The sequence below is a fragment of the Carassius auratus genome, unplaced genomic scaffold (genome assembly GCF_003368295.1).
Source record: "Carassius auratus strain Wakin unplaced genomic scaffold, ASM336829v1 scaf_tig00023745, whole genome shotgun sequence".
NCBI classification, from domain to species: domain Eukaryota; kingdom Metazoa; phylum Chordata; class Actinopteri; order Cypriniformes; family Cyprinidae; genus Carassius; species Carassius auratus.
In genome coordinates this window covers 213,808-234,272 of record NW_020525295.1, presented here as the reverse complement: position 1 = coordinate 234,272, position 20,465 = coordinate 213,808, and the positions used below count along the sequence as shown (strand labels likewise).

General features: G+C 35.7%; 1 protein-coding gene across 4 annotated transcripts in view; it reads right to left on the bottom strand.

The window, feature by feature from the left end:
- LOC113077989 (disabled homolog 2-interacting protein-like) overlaps positions 1-20,465 on the bottom strand; it is an 85,941-nt gene that overhangs the window by 31,591 nt on the left and 33,885 nt on the right. For all 4 annotated transcript variants that reach the window (XM_026250254.1, XM_026250249.1, XM_026250247.1 and 1 more), the window contains one exon: positions 14,229-14,347. In XM_026250254.1, coding sequence (XP_026106039.1) covers positions 14,229-14,347 — 119 coding nt within the window. The remainder of the gene's footprint in view (positions 1-14,228; positions 14,348-20,465) is intronic.

Below are 20,465 nucleotides of genomic sequence, written 5' to 3'. Positions count from 1 at the left end.
CAAATTTGCATTAACCACCACGAACACCCTAGCAAACACATAAAAAACTCACATCAGCAAAAATATAAAAATGCTCTGCCAAACACCCATAACTTCCTAGCATCATGGTGGTAAGAGCGTAAGGCAATTTTCTTCAAAAAATATAACTAACTTCTTTTTTAAATTTTGTTAAAAACATGCTATTACTTAAACATATTCATTTAATTTGTTGCAAACATGTGGTGGTTTAAATAACCATAAAACAATCAATTATGAGATCGTTTCATCAGGCTCAGTGCTCAACCCACACAAATGTTGTGATTAATACTCTCTATTAAGAAAATGTAGTTTAAGCCATAATATGATGATGAACAACAAGAAGAGGAAGCGACCACGGCCTACAGCACATCACTTAAAACTATTCCTGTGATTAACTTACAATGGTTGATTGAATTTAGCAATACACATATGATAAAGTCTGAAAATTGACAGTGAAAATTGCATGTATGTGTACGTGGATATATACAGAACACCTGCACACACACGATAATATAACAATTCATAATTATTAATTTAATTTAATTAGAAAAATGGTAAATTATTTCATTTTATAATAGCAGTCTCAGGCTTTTGGAGCCCACTGTAATTACATAAAACACAAAGCAAAAGCAAACAAACAAAAACCTTTAAGGGTGCTGTTATGGATAAAAACAGTACATTTAAACAGTTTACAATATCACTTCTCACTGTCTGTGCTGTAAATGTGTGCTTTGCATAACATGGCATCTGGCTTTTAATATATTTTCTCATGGAGATACAGAAAAACAGGCCTATTTTATCATTATCTATTGACTCCAGTGTTGACTACTGTCAAATCTGAACGTCTATTCACATGTAAAGGGTTGCACCTATTAAACATGTTAATTAATGTAAGTCAATGAATGCATTGCATTATTGCAACTTCAAGGTCTGCTCTTTAGCTGAGTTTAGGCACCAAAAAATAAAAAATAAAACCCATTCTTTTGAGTGGTTCATCAATGTTCTCTCGTTAAAAGGCTTTCTGGCTTGTCTGGGTGGAGAAACCAAAGTGGCTTCCATGTCCTTCAGGGCTGAAACAATGAGGTCATGTCTGTGTTTCAGGCTGGAGAGAAGCGCTATGTGACAGACTCCTCGAGAGTGGGTGTAGGGTGCTGGTTTTAGACACATTCAGGAACACAATTCATCAGGCGACACTATATCCCGAAGACATGCAGTATAACAGAAGACCTGCAGCACAGGAGAGAGGAATTTCAGCTCTCCTCAAACGCAACCTTTAACATCACGTATCGAATGTGTGCGAGTCACTCGGCAGACAAATTAATGACATATGCTCTTACCATTCTCCACCACGCACAGCTTTCCCCTACAGCAAGCCTGTGATTCATTTTCTAGTGTCATTCTCTACGCTTTACACCCGTGTAGGTGTGTGTGTGAGCAAGCTAAGAGCAATTACTTGTCATCTTGCAGCTTCACCTAATGGTCCCGCACCTGTCTCATGGAGTTGTGGGAGTCTTTTAATATTAATTCATGTTCCTCAGAAAGGATTCCTCATATATAAGTTCCCTGGGGCATTAAAGCAGAATGAAGATTTCAATAACAGGGACTGACTTCCCGACTGACCTCTTGGATTGTCAACAGACTGAAAATAATCATGATTGCAATGATGCAGTTGTGGCTAGCTGCCTTTTATATCTGTCATGTTGCTGCTCTGCTAGCTATCATTGTAAATGGTAAAGAAACTCTCAGCAGATCTGCTGAATATCTGAATGCATGTTATGTGAATAGAAATGGATAATGGCAGTTAAAACTCACACAGGACAATTTAAAGGAAAAGTTACAAGTCTGTCATCATTTACTCATTCTCATTCCATTACAAACCCATGATTTTATTCCCTCCATGGAGCACAAAAGGAACATTTCACTCTAAAAATATTACAATATATAATATATAAAATCTACAATATTATATTATATTATATTATATTATATTATATTATAAGCCAATACTATATTTTATGTTCCATAGAAGAAACAATAAAATATATAATGAATTTGTAACAAAATTTCTGTTTTTCTAAACTCTTCCTTTAATAAATCTCAGGAATGCAGGAAGTCCTTCACTCTGTTTGCTCAGTCTGCGACCGCTAACATTCCCCTCAGCGTTGTAAACATTCTCCTCCTGTCTCTTCCGGCTCCATTATATACAACTACAGACGACTGAACACACGGCATAAAACCGTCCCCCTATTTGCCTTTTCACAATTTGTTGCCTTACAGGTTGGAATTATGATGCATCATATCGACCTAGTTTTCCGGTAAATATGCTAATAACCCACTAGGACAACATAACTACAAATCGTGTTAATTATGGAGATCCTGGATGACATCGTTATGGGTTTAATTCAGTCATGGTCACCTCAAAGCCTGCTCTAGCAAATGGTCATGCGGTATCCATTAAAAAACTGCTGTTCGAAATGCCGCACTTGCCGTGACAACCCAAACGTGACCTCAGAATGTAAACACACTAGAATGCCACAAGAGTGAAACAATGAAATTATTTGCTGCTTGGTAAGAATAAGATATACTGTATGTTTTGGTTGCCTTTACAGAACTGAATATTATTACAAAAATGTATTTTCTTAAAGTGTTTGCTTTTAAATGTAGGTCTGATGACAAAAGAAAGAAAAGGGTCCACACTGTCTGGTTTGGCAGGTGGAAGATTTGTCTGAGAATGTACCTCTTTCTGTTACGAACAGAGTAATTCATTGTTGTCAGCATGGCAATCCGCAAAAGAATTATAAGACTCCGGAGGTAAGATTTTTTTAAATAGGTTACCTAATGCACAATTTACAAAAGCATGCTTTCCCTGAATGTTTTTCTATATATTACAGCTCTCTTCAGAGGATGAGTATGTATACTTTGGCAAAAGGAAAAGAATGTACATACAAATTACCAAAAAAGTTGGCTGCACAGGCAAACTTTTTATTAGGTACATTAAGAAGGTGGGCTACATTAACTATGCACAATAATGGAAAGATAAGTATTTGAATGACCAAATTGCATATATAGACATGACCTAAAACACATTAAAAAATTAAATAAAATTATTAATGATCCCCTAAGAAGGGACCCCCTTCCTAAATTAAAAATAATAATAATAATAATAATAAAATAAAATATGGAGCCATCTTTATAAAAGCAGATAAAACTATGTTGACATAAGGTCTACAGTGCTGATGTTCCTGAGTTTCTCTGGGATTGTCCAAGAACCTTTGTGCAACATTGCCTGAAAGGCATAAAGTCAGCTGCTCATTATACCTCTCAAAATGTTCAAGAACAGAGCCAGGGTGAATATATGAAGTCCAGAGTGAGCAGTCGTGTGTAGTCTTTGGAGACAAAGACCGTGAATGCAAATCTTTTAAATCCTCTTTTTATTTTCGAACACACTGACAGCTTATGGTCAAAGGTCTCAAAGGAATATGATCTACCACTTCTAAGCAGACGTTAAATATATCAGCGACTGTATGATATTAACAAAATTCACTATTTCACTCCAACATAATTAGGTTTTTGCCTGTTTATCAGCCATCATATTGTTCTTTAGATATAACCTTAAGCTGAACTAGGCCAAATTGATAAAGACACATTAGAAATACTAATTTTGAACTTGTGTAACATTTTAGGGTTTTTCTCACTGTGCTTAACCCTGGGTTATTGCCGTTCTAAACACCACTTTTAACCCTGGGTTATGAAACCCTGCCCTGGATCTGGCTTAGCACTGCTTTTATGATGTTTATAGCACTGCTTTTTATGAAAGGAATATTCCACCCCAAAATGCACATTTTGTCATTAATCACTTACCCCCATGTTGTTCTAACCCATAAAAGCTTTGTTCATCTTCAGAACACAATTTAAGATATTTTGGATGAAGACTGGGAGGCTTGTGACTGTCCCATAGACTGCCAAGTAAATTACACAAGTCAAAGTCCAGAGAAATATCAGAATAGTTCACTGTTTAATGTTAACAAAAGCCCCTTCACACTGCATTTGGCCCGGAAATTGCCGGAACATTGCCGGGTCGCCTTCTGTGTGAACACAAACACGTCCCGGGATTGATTATGGGATTGATCCCGGGTCGGGGACCTAGTAACATTTTCGGGTTCAGTCCCGGAATGAGCGGTGTGTTTGAACAAAGGCCAGAACTAATGCCGTAAATGGGGTGTCGTAGTGATGACGCGTGCGTTATTGCGTGATTCTTTTAGTGGGTGTTTTGAAGGCAGATCAGCGAACTGTAATGAAGCAGAGATCAGTTAGTTCCTTACTTTCTGTGCTAACGCTGAGATCGTTCACTAGCTAAAGTGAAAGTTAACATGCCTGATGTCACGTGTCTTTACGGGATTTTTACGGGTTGTGTGTGAACGCACGCACATATTCCAGGTAATCACTGGCAGTGTGAAAGTGCAAAATCTAGCAACCCGGGAACAATGGCCGGGACACATTATCCGTGTATTTTCCGGAAATCGCAGTGTGAAAGGGACTATACACAGACACAGAGTATCAACGAGAGTGAATCTCACTAAGCATGGGAAGAAATGCCATAATGTACATTTCATGTGCGTCTGGATGAGTGGCCATTTAAAAATACGTAGGAAGTGGTGTAGGAAGAATATAAAACCACTGCAGTGGCCAAGCAGAACTGCAGCTTACTAGGCTTATCTGGTAATTTGATTTGTCACTGATCCATGAACTCGACAGAATCTGCCAAACACAGTTACACACTTAGGACCATTTCACACAGCTCTTGTAAGTAAAGCGTAATAGATACTAGCACAACAAGGTTTGTGTTGTGCTTTGTGCTTCTGTTGCATAAACAGATCTACAGTGGGTATAGAAAATAATCATCCCTTTAAAATAATCACATTTTGTTACTTTGCAGCCTGAAAAGAAGATAAAGGACAAAGTTTCTATTTTATCCAGCTGTATTGACTATTGACAACTTATAACATCCAAGTGAAAGATATAACACCAACATGTAAAAAAAAAAAAAAAAAAAAAGATTGAATCACTACCCTCTGCCAGAAACGTGTCAATGGGAAGAAGGTTTACCTTCCAACATGACAATGACCTAAAGCACGCAGCAAAACTGAGCACACAGCGGTTGAAGGAGAAAAAGGTGAATGTTCTTGCATGGCCTCAGCCCAGACCTAAACCCCACGGAAAATCTGTGGAATGACTTGAAGACTGCAGTCCACCATTAAATTAAACTGAACTCGAGCAGTGGGCGAATATAGCATTATAATTATATAATATTGCAAATAGAATTAATTTGCACAGAAATGTGCAAAGTATTCACATGTTGTTAAAAAAAGTGAATACACAAAAATAAAAATAAACAAAGGAAAATGTACTAGCAATTATCTGCAAAGAAGTGCAAAATTCTAAATACAGATAAACACCTGTAAAAAATAAACAGAGAAAATTCCTTAATACTGTATTAACAGTAATTGTGCCCTATTTTTATTTTTTATATTTTCTACAGTGTAGTTTACTTGTTTTTTTTTAACAGCTACCAAAATTAGAATACATTAATCAATTGGAGAAATACGAGTAAACTGCACTTGTAGATTAACTTCTGCCACATTATGCTGTTTATGTGCTTAGTTTGAACGGTGTAGCCTGTTAATATAGGAACCAAAATTAGTATGTGCAGCTTACACATGTATAAGCCACCTTTAGCATGTATTACAACTGCTCATTCACTCTTCATTTCTATCAAAAAAGGGTTTAACCTAGAAAATAGAACTTGACTGACAATTTCCGGCTCGCAGTGGTTTGTTTTTGGTCTGCTTTATGGTACAGATGATTAGAAAACTCCAGAAGCTGATGAGCTGTCGGGGCGGGATCTGTGGGACGCTGACAGGCCGTGAGTGACGGCAGTGTAATGACTGGCCTCATCTCAACCACTGTACAATGCACAGAAAGAATCAGGCGACAGAAATGACAGCTGTGTTCAAGCTGCTCCCCTCTCTCCTATCCTCCTGGATTTGAGTGTGAATTAGAAAGACATTTCTTCCTAGAGTAAATCAAATTGCGCAGGTCATGGTCATTACAAAAAGACCCACTACTAAAAGCTTTAAACAGGGGGTTAAGCCATCCTTTAAAATGTAAATTGCAATCCATCTTTTCAGTTTATCCTCAATTGCACCATCACTCTTTTGCAAATTCTATTTAGTGCAAGAGACAGCACAAAATCTAAACGGTTATCACAATATTCTGCAATCCCTAATTCAATTCAATACTTTTGTTGGCTCAAACCAAAAGTCCACTTCCGTTTTTCCTGTTTCACAATTTAGACAATGAACATATTGAAAGACGTTGGCTAACTGCCTCTGAAATACATATATGTTGCATTTGCATTGTATATAAAACTCATTTATTTAATACTTTATTGAAATAATCAACAGCATGTCACAAATGCTGTCAATACAGCTTAGCTTGAATTGACTTCAAAGCATTGCTTTAACAATACCTGAGTGTTTCCATCTATACTGTGTTGAATTTAAATTCAGGAGTCATTCAGCTGGAAGTTGTTTTATCAGGAAGGTTATTCAGTCATTTGGCTCAAGCATTACTTCCCATCATAACAATGTAATTCAGTGATTCCTCCGAATAAAGATCTGTGGGATAGAGAGGTCACTGTCCTTCTCCGTGAAGATGTCAAACACAGCTCTGCTTACAAGAATTTCATTACTAGACATCATCCACAGGCCCGATCTATAATGCACCATGTCAAGCATTCCAAATGAGTGGGAAATGAAGACAAGGAGGAAAATGTTGTCAATAAAAAGTGTTATTGAACCACTGGGTCAAAGAGAAAGCTTTAGGAAACACTGAATTGATGCTGCTTTGTTTCAAGGACTTTTCTGTAAAAAAAAAAAAAAAAAAAAAAAACAATCTCCTTCAATGATAAAACAGAGATAAATGTATAATTAAATGATATGCTTTTTTTTTTTAATAATTTAAAAGTAAAACACTAAAACCTAAATCTAAAAACTGAATTTAGATATTATAAACATACTGTATTTGAAAAAGAATATTAATTTGCTAAAGATTAAATAGAAAAGTGCAATTAAACTTTAAGAATATTTATATATTAACTTTAAGCAAGCATAAGATGAAGACAATGGCCAATAAGCGATATATTCCCAATATATTGTGCATTCCTAGGAAATTGAAAGCATCCAGGTTTGGAATATTCTACGGGAGTTTAAACAGTACCAGTTTCTTTTAGATTAACTATTCCTTTAAATAGATGCCTTCCTAGCTATTAAGTGTATTGTATCTGCAGAAGCTTTCTGCAGATACAATACACTTAATAGCTAATAAGGCATCTAATCAAAGGGGAGATCGGGGCTAGTTGTCACATTTTTTTACTAAAGTGAATATTCCAGAGAATATTTATTTTTATTTTAAAGTAATTTCTTTATATTCAAAAGCCTTGGCTACAATATATATATATAACTTATTAAAACTTTTCTTAAACACTATAAATAAATCGAAAGCTTTCCCTGATCTGACCATTTATTAAGAAATATAGTCTTGTCCTGAATATAGGCATCTACTGCAAAATTATACTGCAATTAAAATGTTAGTTTGGAGAGCTGTGACAATACGCCCTGGTCTCCCTTTTATCTTTTTAAGTGAACTTGTGTACCTCCAACCTCTTAAATAATACATGCACAAGTTGTCACTATTGACTGATATTGATGAAAGGCACACTGGAAACCACTGTCCCTCAGTATGTGGCTTCCCAGGAGATGGGGGATGCGTGCAGCGAGCGGGTATGGTGATGGTGGTTAGGTTTGGTTTGAAGACATGTGATGTGAGGGCTGTGGCAGTCTGCCCGTAATGGATTAGCCTCATTAAATTCAAACCTGGATTCCTCACAAAGAGACACCCACAGCAGAGGTGCAATTCCTCGCTTCCTTCAGTCCATCTATCCCTTTGGTTTTGTCTCCATCTCACCCTGTCTTCCCCCCATGGTACTACATCTATCTGAAAGGCTGTCTATCCCACCACCTTTTTTTTTTATTAGTTGCTGCTATCTCTATACCTCACTAAAACCAGTACCATATCAGCTATGAAAATGACTGTCATGTACATTCAGAGCCTTTCTATGATTGGTCAAGGACTTTCGCTGGTTATTGAATTGATGGATATGTTCAGTTTTTTTTTTTCTTTTCTTTTCATTGAACAATGGGTTTAACTCTCAATGTTTGCATTTAATGGCAAACTGAGCTAGCTTTGCGGCTTATGTACCATGGCAATACTATGGAAATTGATGCTTAGCGCTTCATGTAGCTTTTATGTGGTCGTAAAACCTGTTACATATTCTGTGGTTTCCAAGGACTGTGCATGTATTGTTAATGGTAATCTTACCAGCTGCATTGCTTTCTCAAGATTTCTTATGCTTACGTCCACAACTGAGCTTCTGTTTTCTGTCTCCTAACTCTTTGAAATCTCTAACTCTATTGAAACCACCACTGCTGTTCATATAACAGTGTATCGCAGTGTATTTTAATATGAGTTCAGCAGGTTTCATCTTTAAAGTCTGTTTTCATCCGGAATTTGCCATTTTTAGAGTGTTTGCATCTTCATTCCTTTGCTGTATATTTTCTGATGGATGCCAGAATAGCTTTCTAAAGATATTTCTGTAACACTTCTGATCTCAATCCTTTTAAATGTTAAAGATGTTGTACACAAATGGTGCTAGAATACAACATAATGCTGTCTAAATGATTCTCTTTTATGTATCTCTGTTCATACTGTATATATGCTTACTGGGATGTTTTAGATTTCACACATCGATGGTGACCACAAGACGGTCTTCTGTGAAACTCACAGGGCACTAAATAAACCAAATAACATAACAGCTTCTGAATATACCATTCGTCTAGAGAAGAAAGACAAAGACTCCCCACACATATTCACAAACACATAAAGAAATGAAGACAGTAATCTGTGGCATAGGGTGCACACTACACTGGCACGCTCTGGGCATGCATGTCTCTTGATATTAGCAGAGTGCAGCAAGGCCATGCATTCTCTCTATTACACGACTCCCAGACTTGTAATTAAGTGGGACATGGCAAAACAGCCGGAAGCATGAAGGGAGTCTGACCTGGAAACCACGCTGTGTCCAACAGGATGATGCAAGAGACTCTTAAAAAAAACACATACAAACAAACAAAAAACAAGAACATGATGCTTCAGTAATTGGTTTCAAGCAGCATGCTTTTAGATAAAAAATGATGGATGCACTAATAACACTAATAAATGCACAGAAGTGTGAGCCAGAGGTGAAGAAGATGGCCTTTGCTGAATGAAAACATGCTTGAATAGCCCTATCCATCGCCCAGCTGAGACGACGCCACCTCCTTTATTTCTCGTTCAATTACACGAGGATGAAGAGACCTCACTGCCGTTATTGTTCAGATAATGGTTGTCGTGAAAATGAAGTAAAATCAATACTTAAAGCCAATGTCCTTTTCGGAGGCCGCAATGTAAAGAGATCGCATAAGACTGAATGTCATATTTGAGTTCTCCACTTGGATTTGCAGGTGACAATGTAAAAGGTAACACTTTATTTTAGGGTCTAGTTGCTACTACTAGTTGCTTATTAGCATGCGTATTACTAGAATGTTAGACATTTATTAGTACTAATTAAACACATATTAATGCCTTATCCTACATGACCTTATTCTACATCGCTAATCCTGCCAAGTACCACGGACAACCCTATTTTTGTATGACCATAACCATTACTCATTAAAAAAGGTCATGCAAAATAATTAAAGGTTCTCTCTTGAACTGCACCTTCACTTCCATTTTCCTTTTCGGTGTCTAAATTCTCTGTCACATGTTTGCACTGCACGTTAACTTTTTTTCAAAAATGTTTTTGTAACTGTCACTTTTACATCAACCCATTTGCTGTTGTCTCCACCTTGTTGCAAAACAACCACCTCACTGTAATTTGTTTGCACGTAATATATATTTATTATAAATGTAATATATACATTAAATTAAATATAAATACATTTTATTTACATTTAAATTATTACATAACTAATAATTTAGTTATTAAGTTATTAATAATATTACATAACTTCCCTTGTGGAAGCTTTGCATTTGTTTGGTTAGTTAGTTAATAAAATATCTGAAAAAAAAAAAAAACTCAATATTATGTGTACAATTATTTAATTATGTCATACTGGTTAAGCGGACTTCGTCTCTTGTTTTATAAAACACAGCTTCTGTCATTTTGCAATGATTGTTTTGTACACTGTAATGGATTATGAGATAACTAACATACTGGTGAGATTTTAAAACAATTTGTCTTAAATCAATATCTTTTATCGCCATAATTATTTGTGGTAAATTGTGGTATAATAAGTGGTATGACTGCACCGTATCCCTAAACATCCATCTAGTTTGAACTTTGCTAGCAACTGCTGTCTTCATGGAAACTTTGCATTCAAATATTTCAACTCAATATTTTGTGTCATTTTGTGTAAATATTTTATGTAGCCATGTAATAAGCGGGATAATGTAGCCCTTATACATATTATAATGACTTAAATACTCTATATTTAACAATATATATATTTTTAAATTGTCTAAATGTCAAAATTTGTATAATAATCATGATCTTTAAATCCTAATACTGAATCTATTACATTATCATGAGGCATACTTTCCCTTACAAAAACTAACCATGATTTTATTATAGTAAAAGCATAATAACCATGTTTTTTTTGTAAGATTTATTTAAAAATAACTATTTTATATTTGAATACATTCAAAATAAATTTTTTGTTCCCTGTGACATCAAAGCTGAATTTTAGAAGGTATTTCTCCAGTCTTTAGTGTCATGTGATCCTTCAGATGTTGATTTTGTGCAAATAAACATTTCCTTATTATTATCAATGTCTATTCTTTTAAGACTTCATACCATCACCTGCTGGCAACAGGAAATAACTTGTTTTAAACTAACTTAAACATGCAATGTTCGATCTGCCACAAACTTCATGTGTTTGGTTTGTCGTGGCCTGAAGACATTTACATGCCAATATTCAGTTATAATCATAGCGCCACCTGTTGGAAATGTGGCACAAATATTTAACATTTTATAAGCATATGGCCCAATGTTCGCTGTTGCTGTTCGCTGTTCTCCTATGGTCACCAGGTAGTGGTGAGCCTGGGTGTGAGGGCCTTTTCATCTCTGCGTGCAGTTTTAATTTATAAATTATAATCCCCTACAAGCATGAGACTGAATGAGGATAAAAATCCAGTGTAATAAATCCAATTTCATGCTTTTTTAACAACCTAAAGTTCTGATTACATAAGGCTTAATCAGTGAAAACAGATTGTTAAGCAGATCAAGTCTATAACCATTATAAACACAAAAATAATCATAAATTCTAAGGAAGCCCTTAAGTCCCTCCCCTCTCTGTTATCGGCCAGACCAAACTCACACTATTAGTTGACATGTTAAATAAATCAATGACAGCTTTGATGTTTATAGTCAACAAATAGAATGCTACGAAAACATGAATGCTTCTGCAATTTGCAAACCAATTTTAATTATTTTCTTTTCTTTTTTTTACTGAGAATCAAAAAGAAAGAGAAAAGAGAAAAATGATATAAAAATTAAAGATAAGATAAAGATAAATTAAGATTAAGACAAACATTATTCTTTGGGATAAGGTGGATGATTTGTGCTCAAAAAAAGCAATAGAAAATAAACTTAAATAAAAGGCTATTTGATGACAATCAAAAAGAAAGAGAAAAGAGAAAAATGATATAAAAATTAAAGATAAGATAAAGATAAATTAAGATTAAGACAAACATTATTCTTTGGGATAAGGTGGATGATTTGTGCTCAAAAAAAGCAATAGAAAATAAACTTAAATAAAAGGCTATTTGATGGTAAAAGATATTGCAGAGGTGACAGACCCTGTCTGAACTATGCAACATCGACCCTGGCTTTGTAACTTTCAGGTCCAGGCAGACTGAACAGGCACATCTAGAGGAAATGACCCTTAGCTTACTGTGACTGGCAGGTATGCCCAGTCAGGTATGGAGGCTACCACAGCATCTATGAAGCAGTATGTGTGTGTCATATCCAGCTCACACACCTTGGTGCCTCCCAGGATAATATGCTGCTTTAATGAGGCATAAAATCTCTGGACAAGCAAGGCCATTTTTGCCTGCTAACACCACAGCAACACGAAAGCACAAGGTTGACAGTGAGCTGTGGAGAAGTCTTTGGCGTGGTTCCTATGATATTCGCAGACCTGTAAGTGACTCAACAAATTCTCATGAAGAGACGATACTCTTATGGGTAAATGTGACGTTCCCACACAAATAGAGAATTGAGGAAGCAAAGGTGCATTTTTGTAGTAAACGGATAAATAGCTTAAACTTAAAGATATAGTTCACTCAAAATGGAATATTCTGTCATAGTTTGCTCACATTTAAACTGTAAGAGATTCCTTCTTCAGTAAAAGTCACATTTTTGCGGAACAGCCCATACTTTTCAATATAATAAAAGTAAATGGAACTATAAAATGCACCATAAAACTACCACGAAAGTGTCTAATAACTAATGGCACAGGATTTGATATGAGAGCAACAAAGAAGTGGAAAATGATTAGTCGAGAGCAGCTTAAATTTCACAGAGCTATCGCAAGGCTTCAGAAGATTTGTAATAGAGCGCATGAGTCATATGGACTTTTTAATAAAAAAAAATGTGGTACTTTTCTCCATTTACTTTTTATTACATTGAAAACAGCACCCAGGACATTCACCGTAAGGGGTTGAAATGCGATGAAGATAATAATAAAAAATATATAATATAGAGATAAAAAATAAAAGATAAAAAAATGATAAAACATTAAATGCACCAGTTTGACATTTGTTGAATGGTACAATTGGAAAGGATGACGGGAAATAATGGTTCAACTAACAGAAGCCTGATTCAAACTCACATCATTAACCATCAAGTTAAAGGTCAATATTTTATAGCTCAGACATTGCTCTTTTATAGCTCAGATTTCAGTTATGCATAATTTAACAACCAACAGAAGATTCTCCTAGTTTCCCAAAGGATAAATAATAATAATAATAATAAAAAAAAGAAAAAATTTAAAAAAGACAATTGTTGACACAGTAAGAGAGCAAAGCAATACATTACGAAATTATTGAGTTCACAAAAAAAAATTTGATTGCAGATTTTGGTATCTTTGCAAATCTGAACACAGTTAAGAACTGAAACTAGGGCAAACAAATGCAAGAAAAATCAGGAAAGAAATCTGATTAGCACTGAGAGCTCAGTAAGCCTCCAATTGTGGTCAATTGAATCTATTTGCACAAGAAAAAAAATGGTTCATAAAGAAGTGAGGTTGACAGTTATTGCGCAAAGTTAGTGGCCAGTCCTTCTGAATAACAGACTCAAACACAGTCACAATATCTAAACTCTCTGTTCACTTCTGTGTGCAACTGTGCATTGCTACACGCTCGTAAACAAGCTACACACTGACCACGAACTGCTACATGAGGTCACTGTATTAAAGTCACATCAAAACAGCATATGCATCCCAGAGCCTGATATTTCATCTCTTGACAATCTGAACGGCACGCAGGGAGCCGAATATTTCACAGGCATCTCTCGCAAATTAGACTGAGGCCAGGTCATTTATCCTGCAAGTAATCCAAATCATTCCTCACTCTGTGATTCCTATTCATTGGGGAGAAAAATGACTCAGACATTTTAGCACCGCAATAAGTGACTCTAAACAATCCTAATAGAGATTAACAGAGAGGCTAAATGTTTGGAGAATTACGTGATGAACGTTGAAGGAGATACAGAAAGCTGCAAATCGAGGCGTTACGCTGTGTAATACAGACAGGGGGAGATCTGTTAATTAACTTAATGGCACAAAATCTACATTTTTATGTCACACGTTGATTAGAAAAACCATGGCTTGTAAAAGACACATCATGAAGGATGTGTTGACAGCTGTCAGTATACTGGTGGATTCAGGTGTTGGACGAATAATAAAATAAATAAAGCAACAAACAGGAAGCCGTAAGAGACTCTAAACTGCAACGCAAATCCAAACGCAACCAACTGAACGGTTCCAACTTACCCGTCATTCTCCGCGCTCTTGAAGCCCGGTAAGATGTTCCTGAAGCTGCTGTGGCGGTCGAGCTTCGGCTGGCTTTTGGTGCGTTTAATGGAGCCCTTCAGTCTGCGACTCAGAAAGCCCTGGACAGGAAGTCAGAGGATAGGACTGGATTACACTCAAGATTCATTAACCACTGGAGCAGATGCATGTGAAAACCAGCGCTCGTCTTTTTCTCTTCTATTTGTTCTTTCCTCGCTCTCGCTCTTCTCTCATCCGTAGCATTTGGTTGCGCCGTGCATAGCTGCACGATTGGTGCGGCACACACATCTGCTCACAGCGCTGGACTGAAGGAGCTTCACTGATGTGATACTCCCCTCAAAGCCGCTGTTACCATGGAAACTGTTGGCTGGCATGGAAGGTTGGGGGGGGGGGGGTATTGCTGCACTGCAAGTCAATAGGGGGAAAGCTGAGCTGGTGCTTTTCAGATGCTGTACAGATCAGGACAAGATTAAAAGGACTAATTATTCCTGAATAACTACAGTCTGTCTGAGTGGGATGCTTGAAACAATGAGAAAGGAAAAATGTGAATCAAGACCTCATGCGTGAAGTGAATGAATGGCTGCTTGATCTAAATAAACCACTTAGTGCCCATTGTTACACAACAACCGATTAAAGGGCTCACTTGAATGGATAGAGTCACAATAATGGTACAAATTCTGCTGAAAGGACTAGTATAGTTAGTATAGTATAGCTAGACTAGTATAGAAGCGTCATGCCTACAGGGGTATACATGGCCCCTCAGATTTTTGAATAAAACATTAAAAAAAAAGCAATTTCTGGAAGGAATTCAATGATTGATTCATTAATTAATACAAAAAAATATATAAAATATGCAGCATTTATATTTATTTTATATAAATATATTTTAATAAATATGTATTATTTATATAAAAAATATAATATGCATCCATCTTCATCTTAATGAGATGTTGTAGGTTAAAGAGCTCGAATGAAATGCTGTGCCAGAAATCAGATTATTTGATTGAAACTGAAAATTGTCATCATTCACTACCTATATTATGCTTTTCTCGTAGTCAGCTTATTTACTGATTCTGATCATCTCAAAATGGCCATGTATTGGGCAGTATAGATATACTGTATGGTAACTGAAGATGATAAAAGCGTGGGTCACCTTTAAGACATCTTATCAAAACAACTTCAAAGTATATTTTCCCCCTCGGGTGTAGTCTAAATTTTTTAGCTCTTTTGTTTGTTTTTCCGGGCAAATTTCACATGAAATTTGCAATTTGCCAAAGTTCCAAATGGAATTATTCATGGAGCCTGTCAGAGTGAAGGAAGAGCGCTGTTTGATGATGCTGTTGTTTGGAAGAGACGGACAGCTGGAGGCTGCAGCTGCAGTCTGGATCAATGACAACGCAGTCTTAAGAGCTCAACTCCTGACACACACACTCCAGCTGTGCAGTAACCCGGCATCTTTCAAATTGAAACAATACACAAGATACATTCACTAAATGATTTTGCAATTCTACAGATAGAAGTGAATCAGAATTTTGTTTCGTGCTCTCTAAAAAAAGTACAAATTTTACTATAAAAGCTATTTTGTGTGTGAAGCCCTATGTTGATGTAGTATGATTAATGATGTCTGTACAGGATCATGTGACACTACAGACTGGAGTAATGGCAAGATAACACCCTATTCTTGACCAAACGTATGTGGTTCTGCTGGCATCAGGTCTCAGTAATAAGCTGTCAGCTGTCAAAAGGCTGAATGTCTGCAGATTCCTTCATGACTATTGTGTGCATGTACTGAATTCCTGTCATGCTTAGCTGCTGAGCTTGCATTTCCAACCTCCTCTAATTCCCCCCCACCACCATCCCTTCTGTAATCTTCATGCTTGGCCTCTCTCTGCCCTCTTGTGTCCATGCCTGTGTGAGTTTGTGTCTGACAGCTTTAATTATTCTTACGAACCTAGACATGGGTTGAAACATTCTAAGGCCGATAAATGTAGATTTGAAGGCCCTGTCTGGATTTGTATAACCTAGTCCCTACTTTGTAAGACAGGAGAAGTCTAAGTCTAAGTCTAATTTTTTTTTTTTACAAGTTTAAACAAGGAAAAGAAAATATTATATATTTTTAATCTCTTTTTATTTTTTTATTTAAATTTTCTTTTATTACATTTTTGTATTGTGGGCATTATGTTAAATCTCATCAGCAGGTCATTTAAGGGATAAACCACTATTCCTCATTCCCTGAAATCGTGTCTAGACAAGTAACAAGCAAATCTTGTTATAACCAGTAGAACGGAGATGTTTCTTGTCCTTGTTGTGCCAGTGCACCAAAGATACAAGATAAGCATTCCTGCAAGACATCTTATTTAAAATGAAGTATTTCTAGAGGCACCTTATGCCAAGACTTCCATATGTCTCATTGTGTCAAATGCACACCACAACGCTAAAGATCCCCATCCTACATTCAATTAAAAAAATTCTGTTTGAAAAATACGTAGGTTACCTTTTTTTTAAAGAATAAAACTAACAAATGTAGTATTTGATTGATTAGAAAAGTAGCTAAATATACTTAATTTGTCAAGGATAGCACAATAAAGTTAAAAACTTGTTTCCATTGTGGTCCTTAATGTTAAGCACAAACTTCACTCCTGATAAGAGATACTGACATTTCATTATAAATAAAGAAATGACAATTTACCCTAGAAAAAAAGTCATTAAAATGTGAAGGAGCATTTTTAATTTAATGTGTTCTATTCTGGTTTCTGTAGGTAACCAATAAAGAAACTTACAATAGAAAACATAAACGTGTAAAACAACCAAACCTTAAAATAACCTTTTCAATTTATTTTGCGATTTTTGAAACCAAGTAAATTTATCTTGTTTTAAAGTTGTTGTTTTTTTGTTTGTTTTTTATATATAAACAATATAATCTTCGCTGGAAAATATATTAAAAACAAAATTCTTCTCTAGGACAACAGTAGCCAGTGATAAAATGTGCAAAAAATATGTTTTGCATTGTGAAAACAAGTTCTTTCGGTTCAGTCTTCCATGAAGGCGCTTAGCATAACAGCCGTTATCAAACATGAGAAACATACTCTCAGATAACAACTAAACAAGACTCCCGGCTGCAGCGAGCCTCTGAAAAGAGACCGAATGTGTCTGATGAGCTGCTGAAACAATACATTTAATGTAATTATGTGTTGTTCGCAGCCAGACAGTCTAGCCTGAGGCACAATGCAGAGGAGTCCATGGTCTGAAGCTGCCTGCTCTGCATGAGAACCATAGTCCAGTGGGGAAATCCGTAACCCTGGGTTTACTAATGATCGCATCTGCATACATCAGCAGAGCAAGTCATTGGATTTCTCCCAGGGTTCTCAAAGTAGTCCGCACAGCATGGGAGCACACTATTGCCCTTCCTTCTTCTGTTCTGACAAGTCTGGGATCCTTTTCAATTAGTGTGAATCCGGTTCGGCGTACTCACACGATAGGCTCTGCATCACCGGAGTCAGCGGGACTCTTGTGGCCCCACAGGAGCCAAATACACAACTCATCGGCATGCACAAGGGGCGTTCACGTTCAAGCATGCTTACAAACACTGTGCTCATTCTGTCTTGCGTCAGTTAATAGATCCTGGCATTAGTTTAGCTCTGTAATTAAGTAAAATGGGTGAGCTGAAAGCAGTGAAATAACTGTTTATCTTAGGTTTCTGGTAGGGGGTAGACAGTAGCAGCAGACTGATGCCAATATTTGAATGCAGCCTAGAAAATAAATACACAGGCCTAAGAGGAAATTACTGAAGCGCATATATTATTGAATTACTGAAGTGTCTACTTTGGGGAACTTTATTACCAATGACTTTTTATTCATATTGACAGATTTCACATTAAAAGATCAAAATCAATCTATAATGGAAACTTTTTACCATACATTATTCATTTACTTTTGCTACTTTTCTATTGCCATTTATGTACAATACTGTAAAATGTTTGGGCATTGTAAGAACGTTTTTGAAAAAATTTCTCACACGGGTTGCATTTACGGTATTCAATCAAACATACAGTAAAACTATAATTTTATGAAATATAAAATAACTGTTTACTATTTAAATTTTTTTTTGAGTTTCCAGCATCATTCTTCCAGTCTTCAGTGTCACATGTTCCTTCAGAAATCATTCTTATATGCTGATTTGCTGCTTAAAAAAACATTTGTTATTATCAATGCTGAAAACAGTTATGCTGCTTAATATTTGAATACATATTTTACAGAAACCATGATTTTTTTTTACTGAATTCTCTGACGAATAGAAAGTTCAAAAGAATAGCATTTATTTCAAACAGAAATGCTTATTTGCTGATTAAAAGTTTCAATTTCTTAAAATTTATTGACTTTAAAATGATTATGTAATTGAGTACATTCACATTACAAAGAACGCTAATTGTTTCCACTGTGGTGGAAATTTTCATAACTTTTAGAAAAAACATATCCAATGATGCACACTGTTATACTGTTGGGACACTGTAATGGACTAAATAAATATTTAAATACTGTACCAAGAGCAGGGAACAAGGGGTACCGGTGCTGCCAGCTGTGCCTGTGGCTTTTCCACACTGCAGCTAAATGCCGTACGATTCACTACCCATCTGTCACATTTACAGCATGCATCTTCTCCAAGGACTGTTCCCTGTTAGATGCCAATTGAGGTCTGTAACTCTATCAGGATGCCTGATCCTTCTCTCCTCTCAGACCTGAGGATTCAGAGCCAGCTGTGGCCGTGTCGCTCACCTATCATCAAGGAGAGTCATTAGGACAGATGCTTCTCACCCTAGGCAAGAAGTGCATGGCGCATCAGCGGTGACATGCCGTCTCTCCTCAGGGTGCGTGATGACACCTTACTTTATCCCACTAGCAACAACTGCTGGGATTAACCTTGTACCAGAGTTCAGTGAGCGGCAGTCTGCAGTTTGTCTACAAGTGCAATCCGGTGCCCTTTGCTCCACTAATCTCGACAAGCAGAATCTGTCATAAAAGTCAGTAAAGCTGTATGTGTCACGCTACGACTATTATCCACAGCAAACACTTTCTATGTTGTAAAAGGCAGTGTGGCCTAGTGGGTAGATCTAGAGTATTGAGGGTTTAAAACCTGTAAGTGTTCGTCCCTAAAGTCTCATCTTTAGTAATGGACTTTATCCCTCAGCGACATCTTTCTTTCCTTGTTTCTTTGACCCCATTTAAACAAAACAATTGCGATTGATATTAAACGTATGCAACACCATTAAGAGTATGAGAGCACTAACAAACTTCATGTTGTCGTGTTTTAATGAAATTTGAGTGAAAATCAGCTGAGCTAAAAAATAACGAACGTCTTACTCTATCTTAAACCTGAAAGTCCCCCCAATGATGTCATCTCCTAAAGAATGTTTTACCAGTGAAAGTGTTTTTATTGTTAACTAATCAATTGAAAATCATTTTTGAAAGTTGAAATATAAATAGTAGATGAAAAACTTAATGAAAAATACAAAAGTTTACTTGGCAACTAACTCAAATATGTAAGTTAGAGTTGTAGTAAAATTACTAAAATATGAAATATTAATAAAAGACAAATTAAAAAATGACAAAATCATGTAAAAAATGATTAACATTCAAAATGAAAGTATAATAATAATAATAAATAAATAAATAAATAAATAAATTATATATATATACAGTACAGACCAAAAGTTTGGAAACATTACTATTTTTAATGTTTTTGAAAGAAATTTCTTCTGCTCATCAAGCCTGCATTTATTTGATCAAAAATACAGAAAAAACAGAAATATTGTGAAATATTGTTACAACTTAAAATAATAGTTTTCTATTTGAATATTCTTTAAAAAATTATTTATTCCTGTGATGCAAAGCTGAATTTTCAGCATCATTACTCCAGCCTTCAGTGTCATTCTAATATTCTGATTTATTATGAGTGTTGGAAACAGCTATGCTGTCTAATATATTTGATGAATAAAAGGTTAAAAAGAACTGCATTTATTAAAAATAAATAAATAAATAATATATATTCTTATAAATATTTTCTTTACTATCACTTTTTATCAATTTAACACATCCTTGCTGAATAAAAGTATTGATTTTATAAAAAAAAAAAAATAGAAAAGAAAAAAATAATTAATGACCCCAAATTACTGACCAGTAGTGTATATAGTTATTACAAAATATTTATATTTTTAAAATTAT